The sequence below is a fragment of the Mixophyes fleayi genome, chromosome 2 (genome assembly GCF_038048845.1).
Source record: "Mixophyes fleayi isolate aMixFle1 chromosome 2, aMixFle1.hap1, whole genome shotgun sequence".
Lineage (NCBI taxonomy): Eukaryota > Metazoa > Chordata > Amphibia > Anura > Limnodynastidae > Mixophyes > Mixophyes fleayi.
This window is the reverse complement of record NC_134403.1, coordinates 368,215,150-368,239,943: the sequence shown is the minus strand read 5'-3', so window position 1 is coordinate 368,239,943 and position 24,794 is coordinate 368,215,150. Positions and strand designations below refer to the sequence as shown.

The 24,794-nt window shown below is 33.5% G+C and overlaps 1 protein-coding gene and 1 long non-coding RNA gene across 2 annotated transcripts in view; one reads left to right on the top strand and one right to left on the bottom strand.

The window, feature by feature from the left end:
* The window catches only part of IGSF11 (immunoglobulin superfamily member 11), a 215,782-nt gene extending 212,717 nt beyond the window's left edge, over positions 1 to 3,065 (bottom strand). Inside the window, exon 1 of the mRNA XM_075197386.1 lies at positions 2,498 to 3,065. Within this exon, the coding sequence (XP_075053487.1) occupies positions 2,498 to 2,558 (61 nt within the window). The 5' untranslated portion in view covers positions 2,559 to 3,065. The remainder of the gene's footprint in view (positions 1 to 2,497) is intronic.
* On the top strand, positions 2,865 to 24,539 carry LOC142139619 (uncharacterized). Its single transcript, XR_012688241.1, has 4 exons — positions 2,865 to 3,220; positions 21,143 to 21,284; positions 21,384 to 21,444; positions 22,994 to 24,539. It is a non-coding gene; the product is annotated as an uncharacterized LOC142139619 (long non-coding RNA).
* Positions 24,540 to 24,794: the final 255 nt, after the last annotated feature.

The following is a 24,794-nucleotide window of genomic DNA, read 5'->3' as shown; positions in this document are numbered from 1 at the left end:
TTTATCGAGTAGGTGTCACTATCTTAAATGGTCCTTAACCACATAACTCATTACTGAGCACACTCCTAAATTACCAAACCAATTAAGAAAAGCGCCACTGTCGTGGCGGGGAGCAAAGTGCCCCCCCGAGGGCCTCGTAGCTTTTAAATCATGGCAAGTATAACAGATTGTGGTGCTGAATTATTCTAGGATGACTTATGTGTCCCCAGAAAGGGCCGGATGGAGCAGGTGAAGGGTACAGGAGGAGGATGGTAATAAGGAGAGGGGGGATTGTAGAATGAAAACTACTGGTCTTTAGTGTGGAACCACAAGTCCCAGCATGCACAGCCAGCCGCATTATCTTCTACAATAAAGGTGGAAACGTGGTTCTCCATTTATTGTGTAACTAAACCACCAGCCAGGTATCACCCGCAATAAACAGTAGGCAACCTTATACGTCAGTTACCCACCATAGATCAAAGGTTGGCAGAGCAACAAGTACAACAACCCGCAGCATGTTATAAACACTCTGGCTAGTAGATCATGCTGGGACTTGTAGTCACAACAGACCCAGTGACACAGGATGCGTTGCCTGGCATAAATTTGCATTGTAATTAGTCCTGGGGAGTTATTTCTGAAGATTTTATTGTTTACAAATACAAAAATTTGATTTAAGTCTAAAGTAGTCCCCATGAATCTGAGGTAACACAAGTTGAGTAATTTGGCGACAAACTTGTAAAAAGATTTGGAGACCCGGCCTAAGACTTGGGTTTAGCCCATCCAGAACTTTTCGCCTTGATCAAGACAAGAGTCAAATAATCATAGACGCACAAAGACAAATATATTTAGTGGTGTTGAGCACATCATTAACTATACACAAATCATCATTTGAATTCTTTCTTAAGTTGAAGTCAACCGTTTGCTTTGCAATAAACTAATAATAATTACTTTTTAACCAAACAGGTGACTATTTAAATAAACTGGGGTGTTTACAGTGAATAATTGACATGAAAAAGGCTATTGAAAATCAAAAACAGTGGAATAAGCAAATACATTGTGTACTGGGTGAGAGACATCATGATGACAGATCCCCTGAAACAGTTTCAAAACAGATTGAATCACTTGGACGTATCACCGATCTTCAATGCTGACAAACCTGGGGCACCCATCCTATAGTTTGGTTTATTAAGCATCTCGGGGAAAAGGAGAAGAGTCAATGACTGGCTTCATCCATACCCTAGGCAGGGTCAAGCTATCCCAAAAAGACCTTTGTTTCAAAATATGATAGATCCCCATGGAATTTGAAACAAATCATAAAACTTTTAATAAGTGATAACTCATGATAGGTCAGTTGCAGCATCTCCTAACATGAGCATCGCAATCTCTATCCTAAGTCATAAAATTTCTATAACAATCCATCCACTTTTCATGTAGTTTATGATAATACTTAAAAACCAGTTTTAAACAGACATAAATCCTTGGAATAGTTGACATACATACAAAATAATCCAATATACTGTCACTTCCTGACTCTTGCATAATTTAAGGAACCCACTGTACGGTATAAGTTGATCTACTCTATGTATAGCCCCTAGCCAAAAACATTTCAATGCTACTGTAGGAAATGAAAGGCTGCAAATGCACTTAGTCTCCCTAGTAAAGAAGTTTCCTGCTAACTCCACACAATTTTATAATACAATCATAGGGACACCAACTCTTTCCATAAATAAATATAAAGTTACTGAGCAATGCAGTTGGGAGGATTCTGTACAAAAAAAAAAAAGCACTCCAAATGATGCATTGTGCCCTTGTAGAGTAGTGAACCAGGGCTTAGGGCAGGTATTTGGGGGATCATAATTGGCAGAAACACTACAAACTACCACTGGTCCATCCTGGACCGGTCTCACACACTCTGATAGTCCCATGAAAGCCTTTATTATACAGTATCCATCATTCACACATCACCATAACCTGCAACCCATGAAAGTTACAGATTCCACCATGCACATATATATATATATTACATTACTCTATCCAGCATCTGCACAACGGGGCTGGGTGACAATACTGAATCAGTTGCAGTCATAATAAAACTGTCATCTGTAGTGTTAACGAGGGATATATAATCATATACACACACAAGGTGTTGGCAGATGAGCTTACTCATGAGGAGTGTAAGAGGAGAACAGTTGAGGAACAGCCCAGACACAGCTATCTACGGAATAGATGACACTATTAGGCATTAACTGCAGTGCTGCGGTTCACCCCAGGGCTGACAGAGACAGGGGTCTCAGTAAGTTAATGGCCCTCCCTGTATACACCTGTGCTGCTCCCTAGGTAAGAACAAGGACATATAATAACATAATGTGCAGTAATAGCGCCCCATAAGCTGTGTGCCCAGTACAAGAGCCCGGTGCCATCACTCAGCAGTTATTCTATATGTCCCTGGTGCCACTTAGGGCGCATGGAGCCACCTACACCTACATTATGTCAGAGTCCCCCCTGGGGGGTCACTTACCTCTCAGACCCGTCACAGCCCCCAGGACCAGCCAGATCCCCCAAGATCCCGAACTCCTCATCCTGCAGGGGGCAGCTGTGCCCGGGGTGGCTCCAGTCTCCTAAATCCACCAGTCAGCGCAATCCAGGGCGCATTGGATGAGAGCCCTCCTGACAGCCACCCTACATGGGCTGTGATCCACTGGATCCCTGTGATCCAGCGCAGGGCTCGGAGGAGCGGATCCTGCTCTCTGCAACTGCAAACACCGATCCCCCCCCCCCACCCCCAAAATACTAGTGTGACTGCTGCTCCTGCACCAACCCCAGGGAGGATGCGCACAGGATCCACGTGGAGCTGGGGGGACCCTACACCCGATCACCCGGGGAGGGTGAGGGCAGCTGCGGCAAGAGGACACCCGGGAGGAGATGGGTGGCCCTGTGCCCGGGGGGCCCCTGGCTTCTCCTGTGCTCGGCGCTGCTGTCTCCGGAGTCTCGGCACGTGTTCCCTCGCTCTCTCCCTCTCTCTCTCCATTGACAGAGCCGTCTCCGAGCAACCCGAGGACGCCGCCTCCCCCGCCTGGCCGGCCGGGCTCCTGTCTGTCCGTGCCGGGCGGTGCGGCGCCCCCTGGTGGTGCACAGAGCTCACTGCGGGCTGGACCTGGGGATGCGGCAACGGGACGAGGTGCAGAGTGTGGCCCCGGGAGCAGCGTGTGGCCCCAGGTGCAGCGGGTGTAACTGTGCTGAGGTCCGTGCACATCATGCAGGAGGGACACAGGGCTGCAGTATACACCCGGGGGCTTCACCTGCTGTATATCATGTATCTAGGTCTAGTAATGATTATTATCACAGTAATGTATAGCAGGTGTATATTGTCTGAGTAATGTATATAAGATGTATATTGTCTGAGTAAGGTATAGAAGATGTATATTGTCTGAGTAATGTATAGAGATGTATATTGTCTGAGTAATATATAGAAGGTGTATATTGTCTGAGTAATGTATATAAGATGTATATTGTCTGAGTAATGTATAGAGATGTATATTGTCTGAGTAATGTATATAAGATGTATATTGTCTGAGTAATGTATAGAAGGTGTATATTGTCTGAGTAATGTATATAAGATGTATATTGTCTGAGTAATATATAGAAGGTGTATATTGTCTGAGTAATGTATATAAGATGTATATTGTCTGAGTAATATATAGAAGGCTGTATATTGTCTGAGTAATGTATAGAGATGTATATTGTCTGAGTAATGTATATAAGATGTATATTGTCTGAGTAATGTATAGAGATGTATATTGTCTGAGTAATGTATATAAGATGTATATTGTCTGAGTAATGTATATAAGATGTATATTGTCTGAGTAATGTATAGAAGATGTATATTGTCTGAGTAATGTATAGAAGGTGTATATTGTCTGAGTAATGTATAGGAAGGTGTATATTGTCTGAGTAATGTATAGAAGGTGTATATTGTCTGAGTAATGTATATAAGATGTATATTGTCTGAGTAATGTATAGAGATGTATATTGTCTGAGTAATGTATATAAGATGTATATTGTCTGAGTAATGTATATAAGATAAGATGTATATTGTCTGAGTAATGTATAGAGATGTATATTGTCTGAGTAATATATAGAAGGTGTATATTGTCTGAGTAATGTATATAAGATGTATATTGTCTGAGTAATGTATAGAGATGTATATTGTCTGAGTAATGTATATAAGATGTATATTGTCTGAGTAATGTATAGAAGGTGTATATTGTCTGAGTAATGTATATAAGATGTATATTGTCTGAGTAATATATAGAAGGTGTATATTGTCTGAGTAATGTATAGAGATGTATATTGTCTGAGTAATGTATATAAGATGTATATTGTCTGAGTAATGTATAGAGATGTATATTGTCTGAGTAATGTATATAAGATGTATATTGTCTGAGTAATGTATATAAGATGTATATTGTCTGAGTAATGTATAGAAGATGTATATTGTCTGAGTAATGTATAGAAGGTGTATATTGTCTGAGTAATGTATAGGAAGGTGTATATTGTCTGAGTAATGTATAGAAGGTGTATAGTGTCTGAGTAATGTATAGAAGGTGTATATTGTCTGAGTAATGTATATAAGATGTATATTGTCTGAGTAATGTATAGAGATGTATATTGTCTGAGTAATGTATATAAGATGTATATTGTCTGAGTAATGTATAGAAGGTGTATATTGTCTGAGTAATGTATATAAGATGTATATTGTCTGAGTAATATATAGAAGGTGTATATTGTCTGAGTAATGTATAGAGATGTATATTGTCTGAGTAATGTATATAAGATGTATATTGTCTGAGTAATGTATAGAGATGTATATTGTCTGAGTAATGTATATAAGATGTATATTGTCTGAGTAATGTATATAAGATGTATATTGTCTGAGTAATGTATAGAAGATGTATATTGTCTGAGTAATGTATAGAAGGTGTATATTGTCTGAGTAATGTATAGGAAGGTGTATATTGTCTGAGTAATGTATAGAAGGTGTATAGTGTCTGAGTAATGTATAGAAGGTGTATATTGTCTGAGTAATGTATAGAGAGATGTATATTGTCTGAGTAATGTATAGAAGGTGTATATTGTCTGAGTAATGTATAGAGATGTATATTGTCTGAGTAATGTATAGAGATGTATATTGTCTGAGTAATGTATAGAAGGTGTATATTGTCTGAGTAATGTATAGAGATGTATATTGTCTGAGTAATGTATAGAGAGATGTATATTGTCTGAGTAATGTATAGAAGATGTATATTGTCTGAGTAATGTATAGAGAGATGTATATTGTCTGAGTAATGTATAGAGATGTATATTGTCTGAGTAATGTATATAAGATGTATATTGTCTGAGTAATGTATAGAAGGTGTATATTGTCTGAGTAATGTATAGAAGCTGTATATTGTCTGAGTAATGTATAGAGAGATGTATATTGTCTGAGTAATGTATAGAGATGTATATTGTCTGAGTAATGTATATAAGATGTATATTGTCTGAGTAATGTATAGAAGATGTATATTGTCTGAGTAATGTATAGAAGATGTATATTGTCTGAGTAATGTATATAAGATGTATATTGTCTGAGTAATGTATAGAAGATGTATATTGTCTGAGTATTGTATAGAAGGTGTATATTGTCTGAGTATTGTATAGAAGGTGTATATTGTCTGAGTAATGTATAGAAGGCTGTATATTGTCTGAGTAATGTATATAAGATGTATATTGTCTGAGTAAGGTATAGAAGATGTATATTGTCTGAGTAATGTATAGAGATGTATATTGTCTGAGTAATATATAGAAGGTGTATATTGTCTGAGTAATGTATATAAGATGTATATTGTCTGAGTAATGTATAGAGATGTATATTGTCTGAGTAATGTATATAAGATGTATATTGTCTGAGTAATGTATAGAAGGTGTATATTGTCTGAGTAATGTATATAAGATGTATATTGTCTGAGTAATATATAGAAGGTGTATATTGTCTGAGTAATGTATATAAGATGTATATTGTCTGAGTAATATATAGAAGGCTGTATATTGTCTGAGTAATGTATAGAGATGTATATTGTCTGAGTAATGTATATAAGATGTATATTGTCTGAGTAATGTATAGAGATGTATATTGTCTGAGTAATGTATATAAGATGTATATTGTCTGAGTAATGTATATAAGATGTATATTGTCTGAGTAATGTATAGAAGATGTATATTGTCTGAGTAATGTATAGAAGGTGTATATTGTCTGAGTAATGTATAGGAAGGTGTATATTGTCTGAGTAATGTATAGAAGGTGTATAGTGTCTGAGTAATGTATAGAAGGTGTATATTGTCTGAGTAATGTATATAAGATGTATATTGTCTGAGTAATGTATAGAGATGTATATTGTCTGAGTAATGTATATAAGATGTATATTGTCTGAGTAATGTATATAAGATAAGATGTATATTGTCTGAGTAATGTATAGAGATGTATATTGTCTGAGTAATATATAGAAGGTGTATATTGTCTGAGTAATGTATATAAGATGTATATTGTCTGAGTAATGTATAGAGATGTATATTGTCTGAGTAATGTATATAAGATGTATATTGTCTGAGTAATGTATAGAAGGTGTATATTGTCTGAGTAATGTATATAAGATGTATATTGTCTGAGTAATATATAGAAGGTGTATATTGTCTGAGTAATGTATAGAGATGTATATTGTCTGAGTAATGTATATAAGATGTATATTGTCTGAGTAATGTATAGAGATGTATATTGTCTGAGTAATGTATATAAGATGTATATTGTCTGAGTAATGTATATAAGATGTATATTGTCTGAGTAATGTATAGAAGATGTATATTGTCTGAGTAATGTATAGAAGGTGTATATTGTCTGAGTAATGTATAGGAAGGTGTATATTGTCTGAGTAATGTATAGAAGGTGTATAGTGTCTGAGTAATGTATAGAAGGTGTATATTGTCTGAGTAATGTATATAAGATGTATATTGTCTGAGTAATGTATAGAGATGTATATTGTCTGAGTAATGTATATAAGATGTATATTGTCTGAGTAATGTATAGAAGGTGTATATTGTCTGAGTAATGTATATAAGATGTATATTGTCTGAGTAATATATAGAAGGTGTATATTGTCTGAGTAATGTATAGAGATGTATATTGTCTGAGTAATGTATATAAGATGTATATTGTCTGAGTAATGTATAGAGATGTATATTGTCTGAGTAATGTATATAAGATGTATATTGTCTGAGTAATGTATATAAGATGTATATTGTCTGAGTAATGTATAGAAGATGTATATTGTCTGAGTAATGTATAGAAGGTGTATATTGTCTGAGTAATGTATAGGAAGGTGTATATTGTCTGAGTAATGTATAGAAGGTGTATAGTGTCTGAGTAATGTATAGAAGGTGTATATTGTCTGAGTAATGTATAGAGAGATGTATATTGTCTGAGTAATGTATAGAAGGTGTATATTGTCTGAGTAATGTATATAGAGTTGTATATTGTCTGAGTAATGTATAGAGATGTATATTGTCTGAGTAATGTATAGAAGGTGTATATTGTCTGAGTAATGTATAGAGATGTATATTGTCTGAGTAATGTATAGAGAGATGTATATTGTCTGAGTAATGTATAGAAGATGTATATTGTCTGAGTAATGTATAGAGAGATGTATATTGTCTGAGTAATGTATAGAGATGTATATTGTCTGAGTAATGTATATAAGATGTATATTGTCTGAGTAATGTATAGAAGGTGTATATTGTCTGAGTAATGTATAGAAGCTGTATATTGTCTGAGTAATGTATAGAGAGATGTATATTGTCTGAGTAATGTATAGAGATGTATATTGTCTGAGTAATGTATATAAGATGTATATTGTCTGAGTAATGTATAGAAGATGTATATTGTCTGAGTAATGTATAGAAGATGTATATTGTCTGAGTAATGTATATAAGATGTATATTGTCTGAGTAATGTATAGAAGATGTATATTGTCTGAGTATTGTATAGAAGGTGTATATTGTCTGAGTAATGTATAGAAGGTGTATATTGTCTGAGTAATGTATAGAAGGCTGTATATTGTCTGAGTAATGTATAGAAGGTGTATATTGTCTGAGTAATGTATAGAAGGCTGTATATTGTCTGAGTAATGTATAGAAGATGTATATTGTCTGAGTAATGTATAGAAGGCTGTATATTGTCTGAGTAATGTATAGAAGATGTATATTGTCTGAGTAATGTATAGAAGATGTATATTGTCTGAGTATTGTATAGAAGGTGTATATTGTCTGAGTAATGTATAGAAGGCTGTATATTGTCTGAGTAATGTATAGAAGGTGTATATTGTCTGAGTAATGTATAGAAGGCTGTATATTGTCTGAGTAATGTATAGAAGGTGTATATTGTCTGAGTAATGTATAGAAGGCTGTATATTGTCTGAGTAATGTATAGAAGGTGTATATTGTCTGAGTAATGTATAGAAGGCTGTATATTGTCTGAGTAATGTATAGAAGGCTGTATATTGTCTGAGTAATGTATAGAGAGATGTATATTGTCTGAGTAATGTATAGAAGGCTGTATATTTTCTGAGTGATGTATAGAAGGCTGTATATTGTCTGAGTAATGTATAGAGAGATGTATATTGTCTGAGTAATATATAGAAGGCTGTATATTGTCTGAGTAATGTATAGAAGGTGTATATTGTCTGAGTAATGTATAGAAGGTGTATATTGTCTGAGTAATGTATAGAGATGTATATTGTCTGAGTAATGTATAGAGAGATGTATATTGTCTGAGTAATGTATAGAAGATGTATATTGTCTGAGTAATGTATAGAGAGATGTATATTGTCTGAGTAATGTATAGAGATGTATATTGTCTGAGTAATGTATATAAGATGTATATTGTCTGAGTAATGTATAGAAGGTGTATATTGTCTGAGTAATGTATAGAAGCTGTATATTGTCTGAGTAATGTATAGAGAGATGTATATTGTCTGAGTAATGTATAGAGATGTATATTGTCTGAGTAATGTATATAAGATGTATATTGTCTGAGTAATGTATAGAAGATGTATATTGTCTGAGTAATGTATAGAAGATGTATATTGTCTGAGTAATGTATATAAGATGTATATTGTCTGAGTAATGTATAGAAGATGTATATTGTCTGAGTATTGTATAGAAGGTGTATATTGTCTGAGTAATGTATAGAAGGTGTATATTGTCTGAGTAATGTATAGAAGGCTGTATATTGTCTGAGTAATGTATAGAAGGTGTATATTGTCTGAGTAATGTATAGAAGGCTGTATATTGTCTGAGTAATGTATAGAAGATGTATATTGTCTGAGTAATGTATAGAAGGCTGTATATTGTCTGAGTAATGTATAGAAGATGTATATTGTCTGAGTAATGTATAGAAGATGTATATTGTCTGAGTATTGTATAGAAGGTGTATATTGTCTGAGTAATGTATAGAAGGCTGTATATTGTCTGAGTAATGTATAGAAGGTGTATATTGTCTGAGTAATGTATAGAAGGCTGTATATTGTCTGAGTAATGTATAGAAGGTGTATAATGTCTGAGTAATGTATAGAAGGCTGTATATTGTCTGAGTAATGTATAGAAGGTGTATATTGTCTGAGTAATGTATAGAAGGCTGTATATTGTCTGAGTAATGTATAGAAGGCTGTATATTGTCTGAGTAATGTATAGAGAGATGTATATTGTCTGAGTAATGTATAGAAGGCTGTATATTGTCTGAGTGATGTATAGAAGGCTGTATATTGTCTGAGTAATGTATAGAGAGATGTATATTGTCTGAGTAATATATAGAAGGTGTATATTGTCTGAGTAATGTATAGAGATGTATATTGTCTGAGTAATGTATAGAAGCTGTATATTGTCTGAGTAATGTAGTAATGTATAGAGAGATGTATATTGTCTGAGTAATGTATAGAGATGTATATTGTCTGAGTAATGTATATAAGATGTATATTGTCTGAGTAATGTATAGAAGATGTATATTGTCTGAGTAATGTATAGAGATGTATATTGTCTGAGTAATGTATATAAGATGTATATTGTCTGAGTAATGTATAGAAGATGTATATTGTCTGAGTAATGTATAGAGATGTATATTGTCTGAGTAATGTATAGAAGGCTGTATATTGTCTGAGTAATGTATAGAGAGATGTATATTGTCTGAGTAATGTATATAAGGCTGTATATTGTCTGAGTAATGTATAGAAGGCTGTATATTGTCTGAGTAATGTATAGAGAGATGTATATTGTCTGAGTAATATATAGAAGGTGTATATTGTCTGAGTAATGTATAGAGATGTATATTGTCTGAGTAATGTATAGAGATGTATATTGTCTGAGTAATATATAGAAGGTGTATATTGTCTGAGTAATGTATATAGATGTATACTGTCTGAGTAATGTATAGAAGATGTATATTGTCTAAGTAATGTATAGAAGGTGTATATTGTCTGAGTAATGTATAGAAGGTGTATGTTGTCTGAGTAATGTATAGAAGATGTATATTGTCTGAGTAATGTATAGAAGATGTATATTGTCTGAGTAATGTATAGAAGGCTGTATATTGTCTGAGTAATGTATAGAGATGTATATTGTCTGAGTAATATATAGAAGGTGTATATTGTCTGAGTAATGTATAGAGATGTATATTGTCTGAGTAATGTATAGAAGGTGTATATTGTCTGAGTAATGTATAGAAGGTGTATATTGTCTGAGTAATGTATAGAAGGCTGTATATTGTCTGAGTAATGTATAGAAGGCTGTATATTGTCTGAGTAATGTATAGAAGATGTATATTGTCTGAGTAATGTATAGAAGATGTGTATTGTCTGAGTAATGTATAGAGATGTATATTGTCTGAGTAATATATAGAAGGTGTATATTGTCTGAGTAATGTATAGAAGATGTATATTGTCTGAGTAATGTTTAGAAGATGTATATTGTCTGAGTAATGTATAGAAGGTGTATATTGTCTGAGTAATGTATAGAAGATGTATATTGTCTGAGTAATGTATAGAAGGTGTATATTGTCTGAGCAATGTATAGAAGATGTAGATTGTCTGAGTAATGTATAGAAGGCTATATATTGTCTGAGTAATGTATAGAAGCTGTATATTGTCTGAGTAATGTAGTAATGTATAGAGAGATGTATATTGTCTGAGTAATGTATAGAGATGTATATTGTCTGAGTAATGTATATAAGATGTATATTGTCTGAGTAATGTATAGAAGATGTATATTGTCTGAGTAATGTATAGAGATGTATATTGTCTGAGTAATGTATATAAGATGTATATTGTCTGAGTAATGTATAGAAGATGTATATTGTCTGAGTATTGTATAGAAGGTGTATATTGTCTGAGTAATATATAGAAGGCTGTATATTGTCTGAGTAATGTATAGAAGGTGTATATTGTCTGAGTAATGTATAGAAGGTGTATAGTGTCTGAGTAATGTATAGAAGGTGTATATTGTCTGAGTAATGTATAGAAGGTGTATATTGTCTGAGTAATGTATAGAAGATGTATATTGTCTGAGTAATGTATAGAAGATGTGTATTGTCTGAGTAATGTATAGAGATGTATATTGTCTGAGTAATATATAGAAGGTGTATATTGTCTGAGTAATGTATAGAAGATGTATATTGTCTGAGTAATGTTTAGAAGATGTATATTGTCTGAGTAATGTATAGAAGGTGTATATTGTCTGAGTAATGTATAGAAGATGTATATTGTCTGAGTAATGTATAGAAGGTGTATATTGTCTGAGCAATGTATAGAAGATGTAGATTGTCTGAGTAATGTATAGAAGGCTATATATTGTCTGAGTAATGTATAGAAGCTGTATATTGTCTGAGTAATGTAGTAATGTATAGAGAGATGTATATTGTCTGAGTAATGTATAGAGATGTATATTGTCTGAGTAATGTATATAAGATGTATATTGTCTGAGTAATGTATAGAAGATGTATATTGTCTGAGTAATGTATAGAGATGTATATTGTCTGAGTAATGTATATAAGATGTATATTGTCTGAGTAATGTATAGAAGATGTATATTGTCTGAGTATTGTATAGAAGGTGTATATTGTCTGAGTAATATATAGAAGGCTGTATATTGTCTGAGTAATGTATAGAAGGTGTATATTGTCTGAGTAATGTATAGAAGGTGTATAGTGTCTGAGTAATGTATAGAAGGTGTATATTGTCTGAGTAATGTATAGAAGGTGTATATTGTCTGAGTAATGTATAGAAGATGTATATTGTCTGAGTAATGTATAGAGATGTATATTCTCTGAGTAATGTATAGAAGATGTATATTGTCTGAGTAATGTATAGAAGATGTATATTGTCTGAGTAATGTATAGTACGCTGTATATTGTCTGAGTAATGTATAGAAGGCTGTATATTGTCTGAGTAATGTATAGAAGATGTATATTGTCTGAGTAATGTATAGAAGATGTATATTGTCTGAGTAATGTATAGAAGGTGTATATTGTCTGAGTAATGTATAGAAGGTGTATATTGTCTGAGTAATGTATAGAAGGTGTATATTGTCTGAGTAATGTATAGAAGGTGTATATTGTCTGAGTAATGTATAGAAGATGTAGATTGTCTGAGTAATGTATAGAAGGCTGTATATTGTCTGAGTATTGTATAGAAGGCTGTATATTGTCTGAGTAATGTATAGAAGATGTATATTGTCTGAGTAATGTATAGAGATGTATATTGTCTGAGTAATATATAGAAGGTGTATATTGTCTGAGTAATGTATATAAGATGTATATTGTCTGAGTAATGTATAGAGATGTATATTGTCTGAGTAATGTATATAAGATGTATATTGTCTGAGTAATGTATAGAAGGTGTATATTGTCTGAGTAATGTATATAAGATGTATATTGTCTGAGTAATATATAGAAGGTGTATATTGTCTGAGTAATGTATAGAGATGTATATTGTCTGAGTAATGTATATAAGATGTATATTGTCTGAGTAATGTATAGAGATGTATATTGTCTGAGTAATGTATATAAGATGTATATTGTCTGAGTAATGTATATAAGATGTATATTGTCTGAGTAATGTATAGAAGATGTATATTGTCTGAGTAATGTATAGAAGGTGTATATTGTCTGAGTAATGTATAGGAAGGTGTATATTGTCTGAGTAATGTATAGAAGGTGTATAGTGTCTGAGTAATGTATAGAAGGTGTATATTGTCTGAGTAATGTATAGAGAGATGTATATTGTCTGAGTAATGTATAGAAGGTGTATATTGTCTGAGTAATGTATAGAGATGTATATTGTCTGAGTAATGTATAGAGATGTATATTGTCTGAGTAATGTATAGAAGGTGTATATTGTCTGAGTAATGTATAGAGATGTATATTGTCTGAGTAATGTATAGAGAGATGTATATTGTCTGAGTAATGTATAGAAGATGTATATTGTCTGAGTAATGTATAGAGAGATGTATATTGTCTGAGTAATGTATAGAGATGTATATTGTCTGAGTAATGTATATAAGATGTATATTGTCTGAGTAATGTATAGAAGGTGTATATTGTCTGAGTAATGTATAGAAGCTGTATATTGTCTGAGTAATGTATAGAGAGATGTATATTGTCTGAGTAATGTATAGAGATGTATATTGTCTGAGTAATGTATATAAGATGTATATTGTCTGAGTAATGTATAGAAGATGTATATTGTCTGAGTAATGTATAGAAGATGTATATTGTCTGAGTAATGTATATAAGATGTATATTGTCTGAGTAATGTATAGAAGATGTATATTGTCTGAGTATTGTATAGAAGGTGTATATTGTCTGAGTAATGTATAGAAGGCTGTATATTGTCTGAGTAATGTATAGAAGGTGTATATTGTCTGAGTAATGTATAGAAGGCTGTATATTGTCTGAGTAATGTATAGAAGATGTATATTGTCTGAGTAATGTATAGAAGGCTGTATATTGTCTGAGTAATGTATAGAAGATGTATATTGTCTGAGTAATGTATAGAAGATGTATATTGTCTGAGTATTGTATAGAAGGTGTATATTGTCTGAGTAATGTATAGAAGGCTGTATATTGTCTGAGTAATGTATAGAAGGTGTATATTGTCTGAGTAATGTATAGAAGGCTGTATATTGTCTGAGTAATGTATAGAAGGTGTATATTGTCTGAGTAATGTATAGAAGGCTGTATATTGTCTGAGTAATGTATAGAAGATGTATATTGTCTGAGTAATGTATAGAAGATGTATATTGTCTGAGTATTGTATAGAAGGTGGATATTGTCTGAGTAATGTATAGAAGGCTGTATATTGTCTGAGTAATGTATAGAAGGTGTATATTGTCTGAGTAATGTATAGAAGCTGTATATTGTCTGAGTAATGTATAGAGAGATGTATATTGTCTGAGTAATGTATAGAGATGTATATTGTCTGAGTAATGTATAGAAGGTGTATATTGTCTGAGTAATGTATAGAGATGTATATTGTCTGAGTAATGTATATAAGATGTATATTGTCTGAGTAATGTATAGAAGATGTATATTGTCTGAGTAATGTATATAAGATGTATATTGTCTGAGTAATGTATAGAAGATGTATATTGTCTGAGTATTGTATAGAAGGTGTATATTGTCTGAGTAATATATAGAAGGCTGTATATTGTCTGAGTAATGTATAGAAGGTGTATATTGTCTGAGTAATGTATAGAAGGTGTATAGTGTCTGAGTAATGTATAGAAGGTGTATAGTGTCTGAGTAATGTATAGAAGGTGTATATTGTCTGAGTAATGTATAGAGATGTATATTGTCTGAGTAATGTAAAGAGAGATGTATATTGTCTGAGTAATGTATAGAAGGCTGTATATTGTCTGAGTAATGTATAGAGAGATGTATATTGTCTGAGTAATGTATAGAAGGCTGTATATTGTCTGAGTGATGTATAGAAGGCTGTATATTGTCTGAGTAATGTATAGAGAGATGTATATTGTCTGAGTAATATATAGAAGGTGTATATTGTCTGAGTAATGTATAGAAGCTGTATATTGTCTGAGTAATGTAGTAATGTATAGAGAGATGTATATTGTCTGAGTAATGTATAGAGATGTATATTGTCTGAGTAATGTATATAAGATGTATATTGTCTGAGTAATGTATAGAAGATGTATATTGTCTGAGTAATGTATAGAGATGTATATTGTCTGAGTAATGTATATAAGATGTATATTGTCTGAGTAATGTATAGAAGATGTATATTGTCTGAGTAATGTATAGAGATGTATATTGTCTGAGTAATGTATAGAAGGCTGTATATTGTCTGAGTAATGTATAGAGAGATGTATATTGTCTGAGTAATGTATATAAGGCTGTATATTGTCTGAGTAATGTATAGAAGGCTGTATATTGTCTGAGTAATGTATAGAGAGATGTATATTGTCTGAGTAATATATAGAAGGTGTATATTGTCTGAGTAATGTATAGAGATGTATATTGTCTGAGTAATGTATAGAGATGTATATTGTCTGAGTAATATATAGAAGGTGTATATTGTCTGAGTAATGTATATAGATGTATACTGTCTGAGTAATGTATAGAAGATGTATATTGTCTAAGTAATGTATAGAAGGTGTATATTGTCTGAGTAATGTATAAAAGGTGTATGTTGTCTGAGTAATGTATAGAAGATGTATATTGTCTGAGTAATGTATAGAAGATGTATATTGTCTGAGTAATGTATAGAGATGTATATTGTCTGAGTAATGTATAGAAGGCTGTATATTGTCTGAGTAATGTATAGAGATGTATATTGTCTGAGTAATATATAGAAGGTGTATATTGTCTGAGTAATGTATAGAGATGTATATTGTCTGAGTAATGTATAGAAGGTGTATATTGTCTGAGTAATGTATAGAAGGTGTATATTGTCTGAGTAATGTATAAAAGATGTATATTGTCTGAGTAATGTATAGAAGGCTGTATATTGTCTGAGTAATGTATAGAAGGCTGTATATTGTCTGAGTAATGTATAGAAGGCTGTATATTGTCTGAGTAATGTATAGAAGATGTATATTGTCTGAGTAATGTATAGAAGATGTGTATTGTCTGAGTAATGTATAGAGATGTATATTGTCTGAGTAATATATAGAAGGTGTATATTGTCTGAGTAATGTATAGAAGATGTATATTGTCTGAGTAATGTTTAGAAGATGTATATTGTCTGAGTAATGTATAGAAGGTGTATATTGTTTGAGTAATGTATAGAAGATGTATATTGTCTGAGTAATGTATAGAAGGTGTATATTGTCTGAGCAATGTATAGAAGATGTAGATTGTCTGAGTAATGTATAGAAGGCTATATATTGTCTGAGTAATGTATAGAAGCTGTATATTGTCTGAGTAATGTAGTAATGTATAGAGAGATGTATATTGTCTGAGTAATGTATAGAGATGTATATTGTCTGAGTAATGTATATAAGATGTATATTGTCTGAGTAATGTATAGAAGATGTATATTGTCTGAGTAATGTATAGAGATGTATATTGTCTGAGTAATGTATATAAGATGTATATTGTCTGAGTAATGTATAGAAGATGTATATTGTCTGAGTATTGTATAGAAGGTGTATATTGTCTGAGTAATATATAGAAGGCTGTATATTGTCTGAGTAATGTATAGAAGGTGTATATTGTCTGAGTAATGTATAGAAGGTGTATAGTGTCTGAGTAATGTATAGAAGGTGTATATTGTCTGAGTAATGTATAGAAGGTGTATATTGTCTGAGTAATGTATAGAAGATGTATATTGTCTGAGTAATGTATAGAGATGTATATTCTCTGAGTAATGTATAGAAGATGTATATTGTCTGAGTAATGTATAGAAGATGTATATTGTCTGAGTAATGTATAGTACGCTGTATATTGTCTGAGTAATGTATAGAAGGCTGTATATTGTCTGAGTAATGTATAGAAGATGTATATTGTCTGAGTAATGTATAGAAGATGTATATTGTCTGAGTAATGTATAGAAGGTGTATATTGTCTGAGTAATGTATAGAAGGTGTATATTGTCTGAGTAATGTATAGAAGGTGTATATTGTCTGAGTAATGTATAGAAGGTGTATATTGTCTGAGTAATGTATAGAAGATGTAGATTGTCTGAGTAATGTATAGAAGGCTGTATATTGTCTGAGTATTGTATAGAAGGCTGTATATTGTCTGAGTAATGTATAGAAGATGTATATTGTCTGAGTAATGTATAGAAGGCTGTATATTGTCTGAGTAATGTATAGAAGGCTGTATATTGGCTGAGTAATGTATAGAAGGCTGTATATTGGCTGAGTAATGTATAGAAGGCTGTATATTGGCTTAGTAATGTATAGAAGGCTGTATATTGTCTGAATAATGTTTAGAAGGTGTATATTGTCTGAGTAATGTATAGAAGGTGTATATTGTCTGAGTAATGTAAAGAAGGTGTATATTGTCTGAGTAATGTATAGAAGGTGTATATTGTCTGAGTAATGTATAGAAGGTGTATATTGTCTGAGTAATGTATAAAAGATGTATATTGTCTGAGTAATGTATAGAAGGCTGTATATTGTCTGAGTAATGTATAGAAGGCTGTATATTGTCTGAGTAATGTATAGAAGATGTATATTGTCTGAGTAATGTATAGAAGATGTATATTGTCTGAGTAATGTATAGAAGATGTATATTGTCTGAGTAATGTATAGAGATGTATATTGTCTGAGTAATATATAGAAGGTGTATATTGTCTGAGTAATGTATAGAAGGTGTATATTGTCTGAGTAATGTTTAGAAGATGTATATTGTCTGAGTAATGTATAGAAGGTGTATATTGTCTGAGTAATGTATAGAAGATGTAGATTGTCTGAGTAATGTATAGAGATGTATATTGTCTGAGTAATATATAGAAGGTGTATATTGTCTGAGTAATGTATAGAAGATGTATATTGTCTGAGTAATGTTTAGAAGATGTATATTGTCTGAGTAATGTATAGAAGGTGTATATTGTCTGAGTAATGTATAGAAGATGTAGATTGTCTGAGTAATGTATAGAAGGCTATATATTGTCTGAGTAATGTATAGAAGGCTGTATATTGTCTGAGTAATGTATAGAAGATGTATATTGTCTGAGTAATGTATAGTACGCTGTATATTGTCTGAGTAATGTATAGAAGGCTGTATATTGTCTGAGTAATGTATAGAAGATGTATATTGTCTGAGTAATGTATAGAAGATGTATATTGTCTGAGTAATGTATAGAAGGTGTATATTGTCTGAGTAATGTATAGAAGATGTAGATTGTCTGAGTAATGTATAGAAGGCTATATATTGTCTGAGTAATGTATAGAAGGCTGTATATTGTCTGAGTAATGTATAGAAGATGTATATTGTCTGAGTAATGTATAGTACGCTGTATATTGTCTGAGTAATGTATAGAAGGCTGTATATTGTCTGAGTAATGTATAGAAGATGTATATTGTCTGAGTAATGTATAGAAGATGTATATTGTCTGAGTAATGTATAGAAGGTGTATATTGTCTGAGTAATGTATAGAAGGTGTATATTGTCTGAGTAATGTATAGAAGGTGTATATTGTCTGAGTAATGTATAGAAGATGTAGATTGTCTGAGTAATGTATAGAAGGCTGTATATTGTCTGAGTATTGTATAGAAGGCTGTATATTGTCTGAGTAATGTATAGAAGATGTATATTGTCTGAGTAATGTATAGAAGATGTATATTGTCTGAGTAATGTATAGAAGGCTGTATATTGGCTGAGTAATGTATAGAAGGCTGTATATTGGCTGAGTAATGTATAGAAGGCTGTATATTGGCTTAGTAATGTATAGAAGGCTGTATATTGTCTGAATAATGTTTAGAAGGTGTATATTGTCTGAGTAATGTATAGAAGGTGTATATTGTCTGAGTAATGTAAAGAAGGTGTATATTGTCTGAGTAATGTATAGAAGGTGTATATTGTCTGAGTAATGTATAGAAGATGTATATTGTCTGAGTAATGTATAGAGATGTATACTGTCTGAGTAATGTATAGAGAGATCTATATTGTCTGAGTAATGTATAGAAGGTGTATATTGTCTGAGTAATGTATAGAGATGTATATTGTCTGAATAATGTATAGAAGGTGTATATTGTCTGAGTAATGTATAGAAGGCTGTATATTGTCTGAGTAATGTTTAGAAGGCAGTATATTGTCTGAGTAATGTATAGAAGATGTATATTGTCTGAGTAATGTATAGAAGATGTATATTGTCTGAGTAATGTATAGAGATGTATATTCTCTGAGTAATGTATAGAAGATGTATATTGTCTGAGTAATGTATAGAAGATGTATATTGTCTGAGTAATGTATAGAAGATGTATATTGTCTGAGTAATGTATAGAAGATTTATATTGTCTGAGTAATGTATAGAAGGCTGTATATTGTCTGAGTAATGTATAGAAGGCAGTATATTGTCTGAGTAATGTATAGAAGGCAGTATATTGTCTGAGTAATGTATAGAAGATGTGTACTGTCTGAGTAATGTATAGAAGGCTGTATATTGGCTGAGTAATGTATATAAGGCTGTATATTGTCTGAGTAATGTATAGAAGGCTGTATATTGTCTGAGTAATGTATAGAAGGTGTATATTGTCTGAGTAATGTATAGGAAGGTGTATATTGTCTGAGTAATGTATAGAATATGTAGATTGTCTAAGTAATGTATAGGAAGGTGTATATTGTCTGAGTATTGTATAGAAGGCAGTATATTGTCTGAGTAATGTATAGAAGATGTATATTGTCTGAGTAATGTATATAAGGCTGTATATTGTCTGAGTAATGTATAGAAGGCTGTATATTGTCTGAGTAATGTATAGAAGGTGTATATTGTCTGAGTAATGTATAGAAGGCTGTATATTGTCTGAGTAATGTATAGAAGATGTATATTGTCTGAGTAATGTATAGAAGGCTGTATATTGTCTGAGTAATGTATAGAAGATGTATATTGTCTGAGTATGTATAGAAGGCTGTATATTGTCTGAGTAATGTATAGAAGGTGTATATTGTCTGAGTAATGTATAGAAGGCTGTATAATTTCTGAGTAATGTATAGAATGCTGTATATTTTCTGAGTAATGTATAGAAGGCTGTATATTGTCTGAGGAATGTATAGAAGGCTGTATATTGTCTGAGGAATGTATAGAAGGCATTGTATTGTCTGAGGAATGTATAGAAGGCAGTGTATTGTCTGAGTAATGTATAGCAGGTGTATATTGTCTGAGTAATGTATAGAAGATGTATATTGTCTGAGTAATGTATAGGAGGCTGTATATTGTCTGAGTAATGTATAGAAGGTATATATTGTCTGAGTAATGTATAGAAGATGTATATTGTCTGAGTAATGTATAGAAGGTGTATATTGTCTGAGTAATGTATAGAAGGCTGTATATTGTCTGAGTAATGTATAGAAGGTGTATATTGTCTGAGTAATGTATAGAAGATGTATATTGTCTGAGTAATGTATAGAAGGTGTATATTGTCTGAGTAATGTATAGAAGGCTGTATATTGTCTGAGTAATGTATAGAAGGCTGTATATTGTCTGAGTAATGTATAGAAGGCTGTATATTGTCTGAGTAATACAGAGAGAGATAAAGATTAAGTGATGTATAGAAAGATATAAAATCTATGACAAATTATATCATCCCTTTATTTAAAGAGGAAAACAACATATATTTGTATTTAATTTAATTAATTTACATTTTGTATTTAAAATGCACCTTTCTCATTTATTAGCAACTACCCTGAAAATGTTGAGACAGCAATGCTAACCACTGTGCCACCATCCTGCTTATGTACATGTGTATTGGGTGCTGTATAAAAAGATGTAAATTGCTTGGGGTGCTTGACTATAAAGAAGATATATAAAGTGGTTTGAGGTATTTTACAGGGCATTCACATTATCTGACGTGTAATAGCATTTAAATCATTGTGACTGATACAAATATATTTTATGAATCTCAGAGAGAAAACCACTATCAGTGAAGGGTCGCATGGCCTTCTCAGGCACCGGATCTGAACCCAATCGAGCAGTTACAGGAAAATCTAGAGTTAGACTTTCCCACAACCTTCGAATTGGTTTCAGTTGAGTAAACTCAATGCCATGGTGAGTACGGGTTGACCTAGCCAAACATAACCTTCTTTTACCAGATCCAGAGACCCTGTCGTGCTCTTCTAATTCTATCCAATCGTATTTATTCTGCAGACTCCACCCACTTGTGTCACATGACTCTCTTTGAAAGCATTCTATAATGAAGTGCATAACGGTGAGTGAACGTAAACCACTCTTACATAGGAGAACGCCTTATTCAGGATAACGGTTTTACTAAGTACATATATAGAGTGTTATGAATATTGGTTTAGCCCACATTGGTTGAGACACAAGGACACGCCCCTAAATGACATAGACACACCCTTTTCGCTGGGCCATGCCTGAAATCAGTAGCCCAGGTCAATTTTGACTGCAGCTGAAAATGAAGCTGACTGGTCCTCTACCCTTCCTATGCCGCTTCCGTATTGTTTATGGCGATGGTGTAGGATGGATTAGGGGAGCATGGTGGTTAAGTAGTTAGCACTTCTGCCTTACAGCACTGGGGTCATGAGTTCAATTCCCGACCATGGCCTTATCTGTGAGGAGTTTGTATGTTCACCTCGTGTTTGCGTGGGTTTCCTCCGGGTGCTCCGGTTTCCTCCCACACTCAAAAAACATATTTTTAGGTTAATTGGCTGCTATCAAATTGACCCTATTCTCACCTGTATGTGTGAGTGTGTGTGTTAGGGAATTTAGACTGTAAGCTCCAATGGGGCAGGGACTGATGTGAGTGAGTTCTCTGTACAACGCTGCGGAATTAGTGGCGCTATATAAATAACATGATGATAGTAGCACACCCTACAGCAGCAGATACCGTGCATTCTGTGCTAGCTACAGACGACGTCAATGAATCCCTCTCCTAAATGGCTTATTTGCATGGTCACTACATTATATCCAAACCTTCAATAATTATTTTTTATTCAGAATACAGAACAAGAGAACTGGTACTGTATAATTGTTTATAGATACGTAATGAGAACAGATACTGAGAATTGCATTCAGTATTCGGTGAATCTAGTAGGGCCGTTCACTTGTTCATACATACAGAATAAGGACCATGTACTGTGGATTACACCTAACAAGACAAAAGAGAAGTGGTACTGTGCAAATGTCCTTCAATACAGAACAAGTTGAGATATTACTCGTTGCCCCCACTATCAGAAGAAGTAATGATGTGCGGTTTCTATAGATACAGAGTAGGAACAGATACTGGAAAACACATGCAGAGATTTAGCACTGCACGGTTGACGATGTAGAAAAATAAACAAAAAACAAAAAAAAGTCCTGCTTGGCGCACACAACCTTAGGGGAAAAAAAGTATTTAATTCCTGGCACATTCCTCGACTTAGGGGGGCAGTTGGCAACTATGGATAGAGTAATAGTTATTGGTGCAATTCTAAAATGCACTTTATTAAATACATCTTGGATGCCTCGGAAAAGAGATCTGACCATGTCCCATTACAAGCATGTCCACGCGTGTCTAGTTTTTACGCAGCGCATTCCCTAAAAATATCCTTGATTGGCCGGGCAGTGGGACGTACCTCCCAACTTCCCGTCAGTCATCCCAAATGTACCAGCGTGTGATATCGTCTCCTCAAACCGGGATTGTTCTGACAAAATTGGGACAGTTGGTGGGTATGTAAATGTCAGATTGTTAATATCTCACCTTGACATCCAAGTAATATCCTCTATTAATATGTATTTACGTTTTTTCATCATTATAGCCTTACAAACAGCAAGTTATGACGTCTGTCAGTCACACATAATTGAACACAAGACGATCGTCATTAAAAGTTATCATCACCATGCTGTTTGGGACCTTTGTATATCTTCTGTTTGTTTAAATATAAGGATTCTTGGAAACCACATTAGGGACCAGAACCATTTGGGGCACAGAGCAACGTCCGCCCCCCCCCCCCTCCGTCCTCCTATTCATCCACCCTGACCCCATCTCCCCTCCTCCCATCCATCCACCCTGACTCCCTTCCCCCCTCCTCCCATCCATCCACCCTGTTCACCAACAAGATGCCATTGGGATGTTAATATTTTCACTCACCCCCAGGCTTTCCTGTTTTTTTAATTATCTTACTCTATATTATACATTTTGTTTTGTTTTTTTATGAAAACTCCTTCAATTAACAATTGATTAATATAATGCATGTAATAATTGTGGTAGTACAAATGAAACATGTAAAACAATTGTTTAGATTTACTTTACAAAAATGATGCTTTAGAATATTTTTACAAATCGTTTCTCCGTGGACCAGAATATAAACTTTCCTTGTGTTGCGTTCAGCCCATCTCTGGTGTAATAATATTACAGTCACAGAGATTAATGTGTGGAACAGGATGACTGTGTGAAATCAGGTTAGATTTCAACCTGCTCATAGCCAATACCTGGCATTTCCTGGAAGAGGACCATAAATAACTAAATTCGCCCCTACGTGAGGCTTTGGGGTTATTTTAACTTCATCTTTATGAGATTTACTAAAAAAACAAAGGGGATTGTGAGTAAAAAAAAAAAGTATTGTGAAAACCTTTTCCTATGGTGCTTGTAACTGTCTATATACAGGAATGAGAGCGACGAGGGGTCTTCACAGTGAGAGGCATTTACTAAAATTTGCAGAACGCTGTGCACAAACTTTAGTGCAATTGTCCCTGTTTTTCCAGCTTATTTTATGTGCTAAATATATAAACTCCAGTGTTATTGAATATATTGGTGTACGGCCACATGTAGACTATAAACGGTGATTCCCTCACTCAGGTCCGTCCAACAGATTCCCACCTTTTATACCAACCGCCATATTAATACACAAATCCGTCCACGGTTCTGTATATCTAAGTGCACGGCATGAAAATGCTGCTTCATGATATTCTGATGGCATCTGCAGGCCAGCTTTATGAATTAACCTTGTTGTCTCCTGCACCATCTAGTCTCCTTTCCACCACCAACCCAGTCCTCTCTTCTCTATCACCAACGCTGACTCATCTTCTCATCCTCCAGTTAGGGGTAGATTTATCAAACCTTCTGAAAAAGTAAAATTAGAAATGTTGCCCATCGCAACCAATAATATTCTAGCTGTCATTTATCTGGTACATTCTATAAGATGATAGCCAGCATCTGATTGGTTGCTATGGGCAACACCTCCAGTTTTCCTATTTTTAGAAGCTTTACTAAATCTACCCTTTATTCTCCTCTTGTTTTTGTCTTGTTTTCTCTGCCTCTCCCTGTTTTTCTCTGACGGTCCCCTTATATAAAATGATAACCTTTGTATATATGGTTCAATAATTGCTCAGCAGAATGATATATATCCTGTAACTGTACAGCAAGATATAATATACCCCATACTTGCTCAATAACATGTAATGTGTGCACCAGTATGTAATATGACCAGCAAGGTTTAATTGCCCCCAAAAATGTAATATCCCCAATAATTGCAAAGGTGTAATATATTTGGATACAGCCAGTAAATGCCCAACATGACTCAATATGATGAACCCACAAAAGCAGGATTTCCCCCCCCC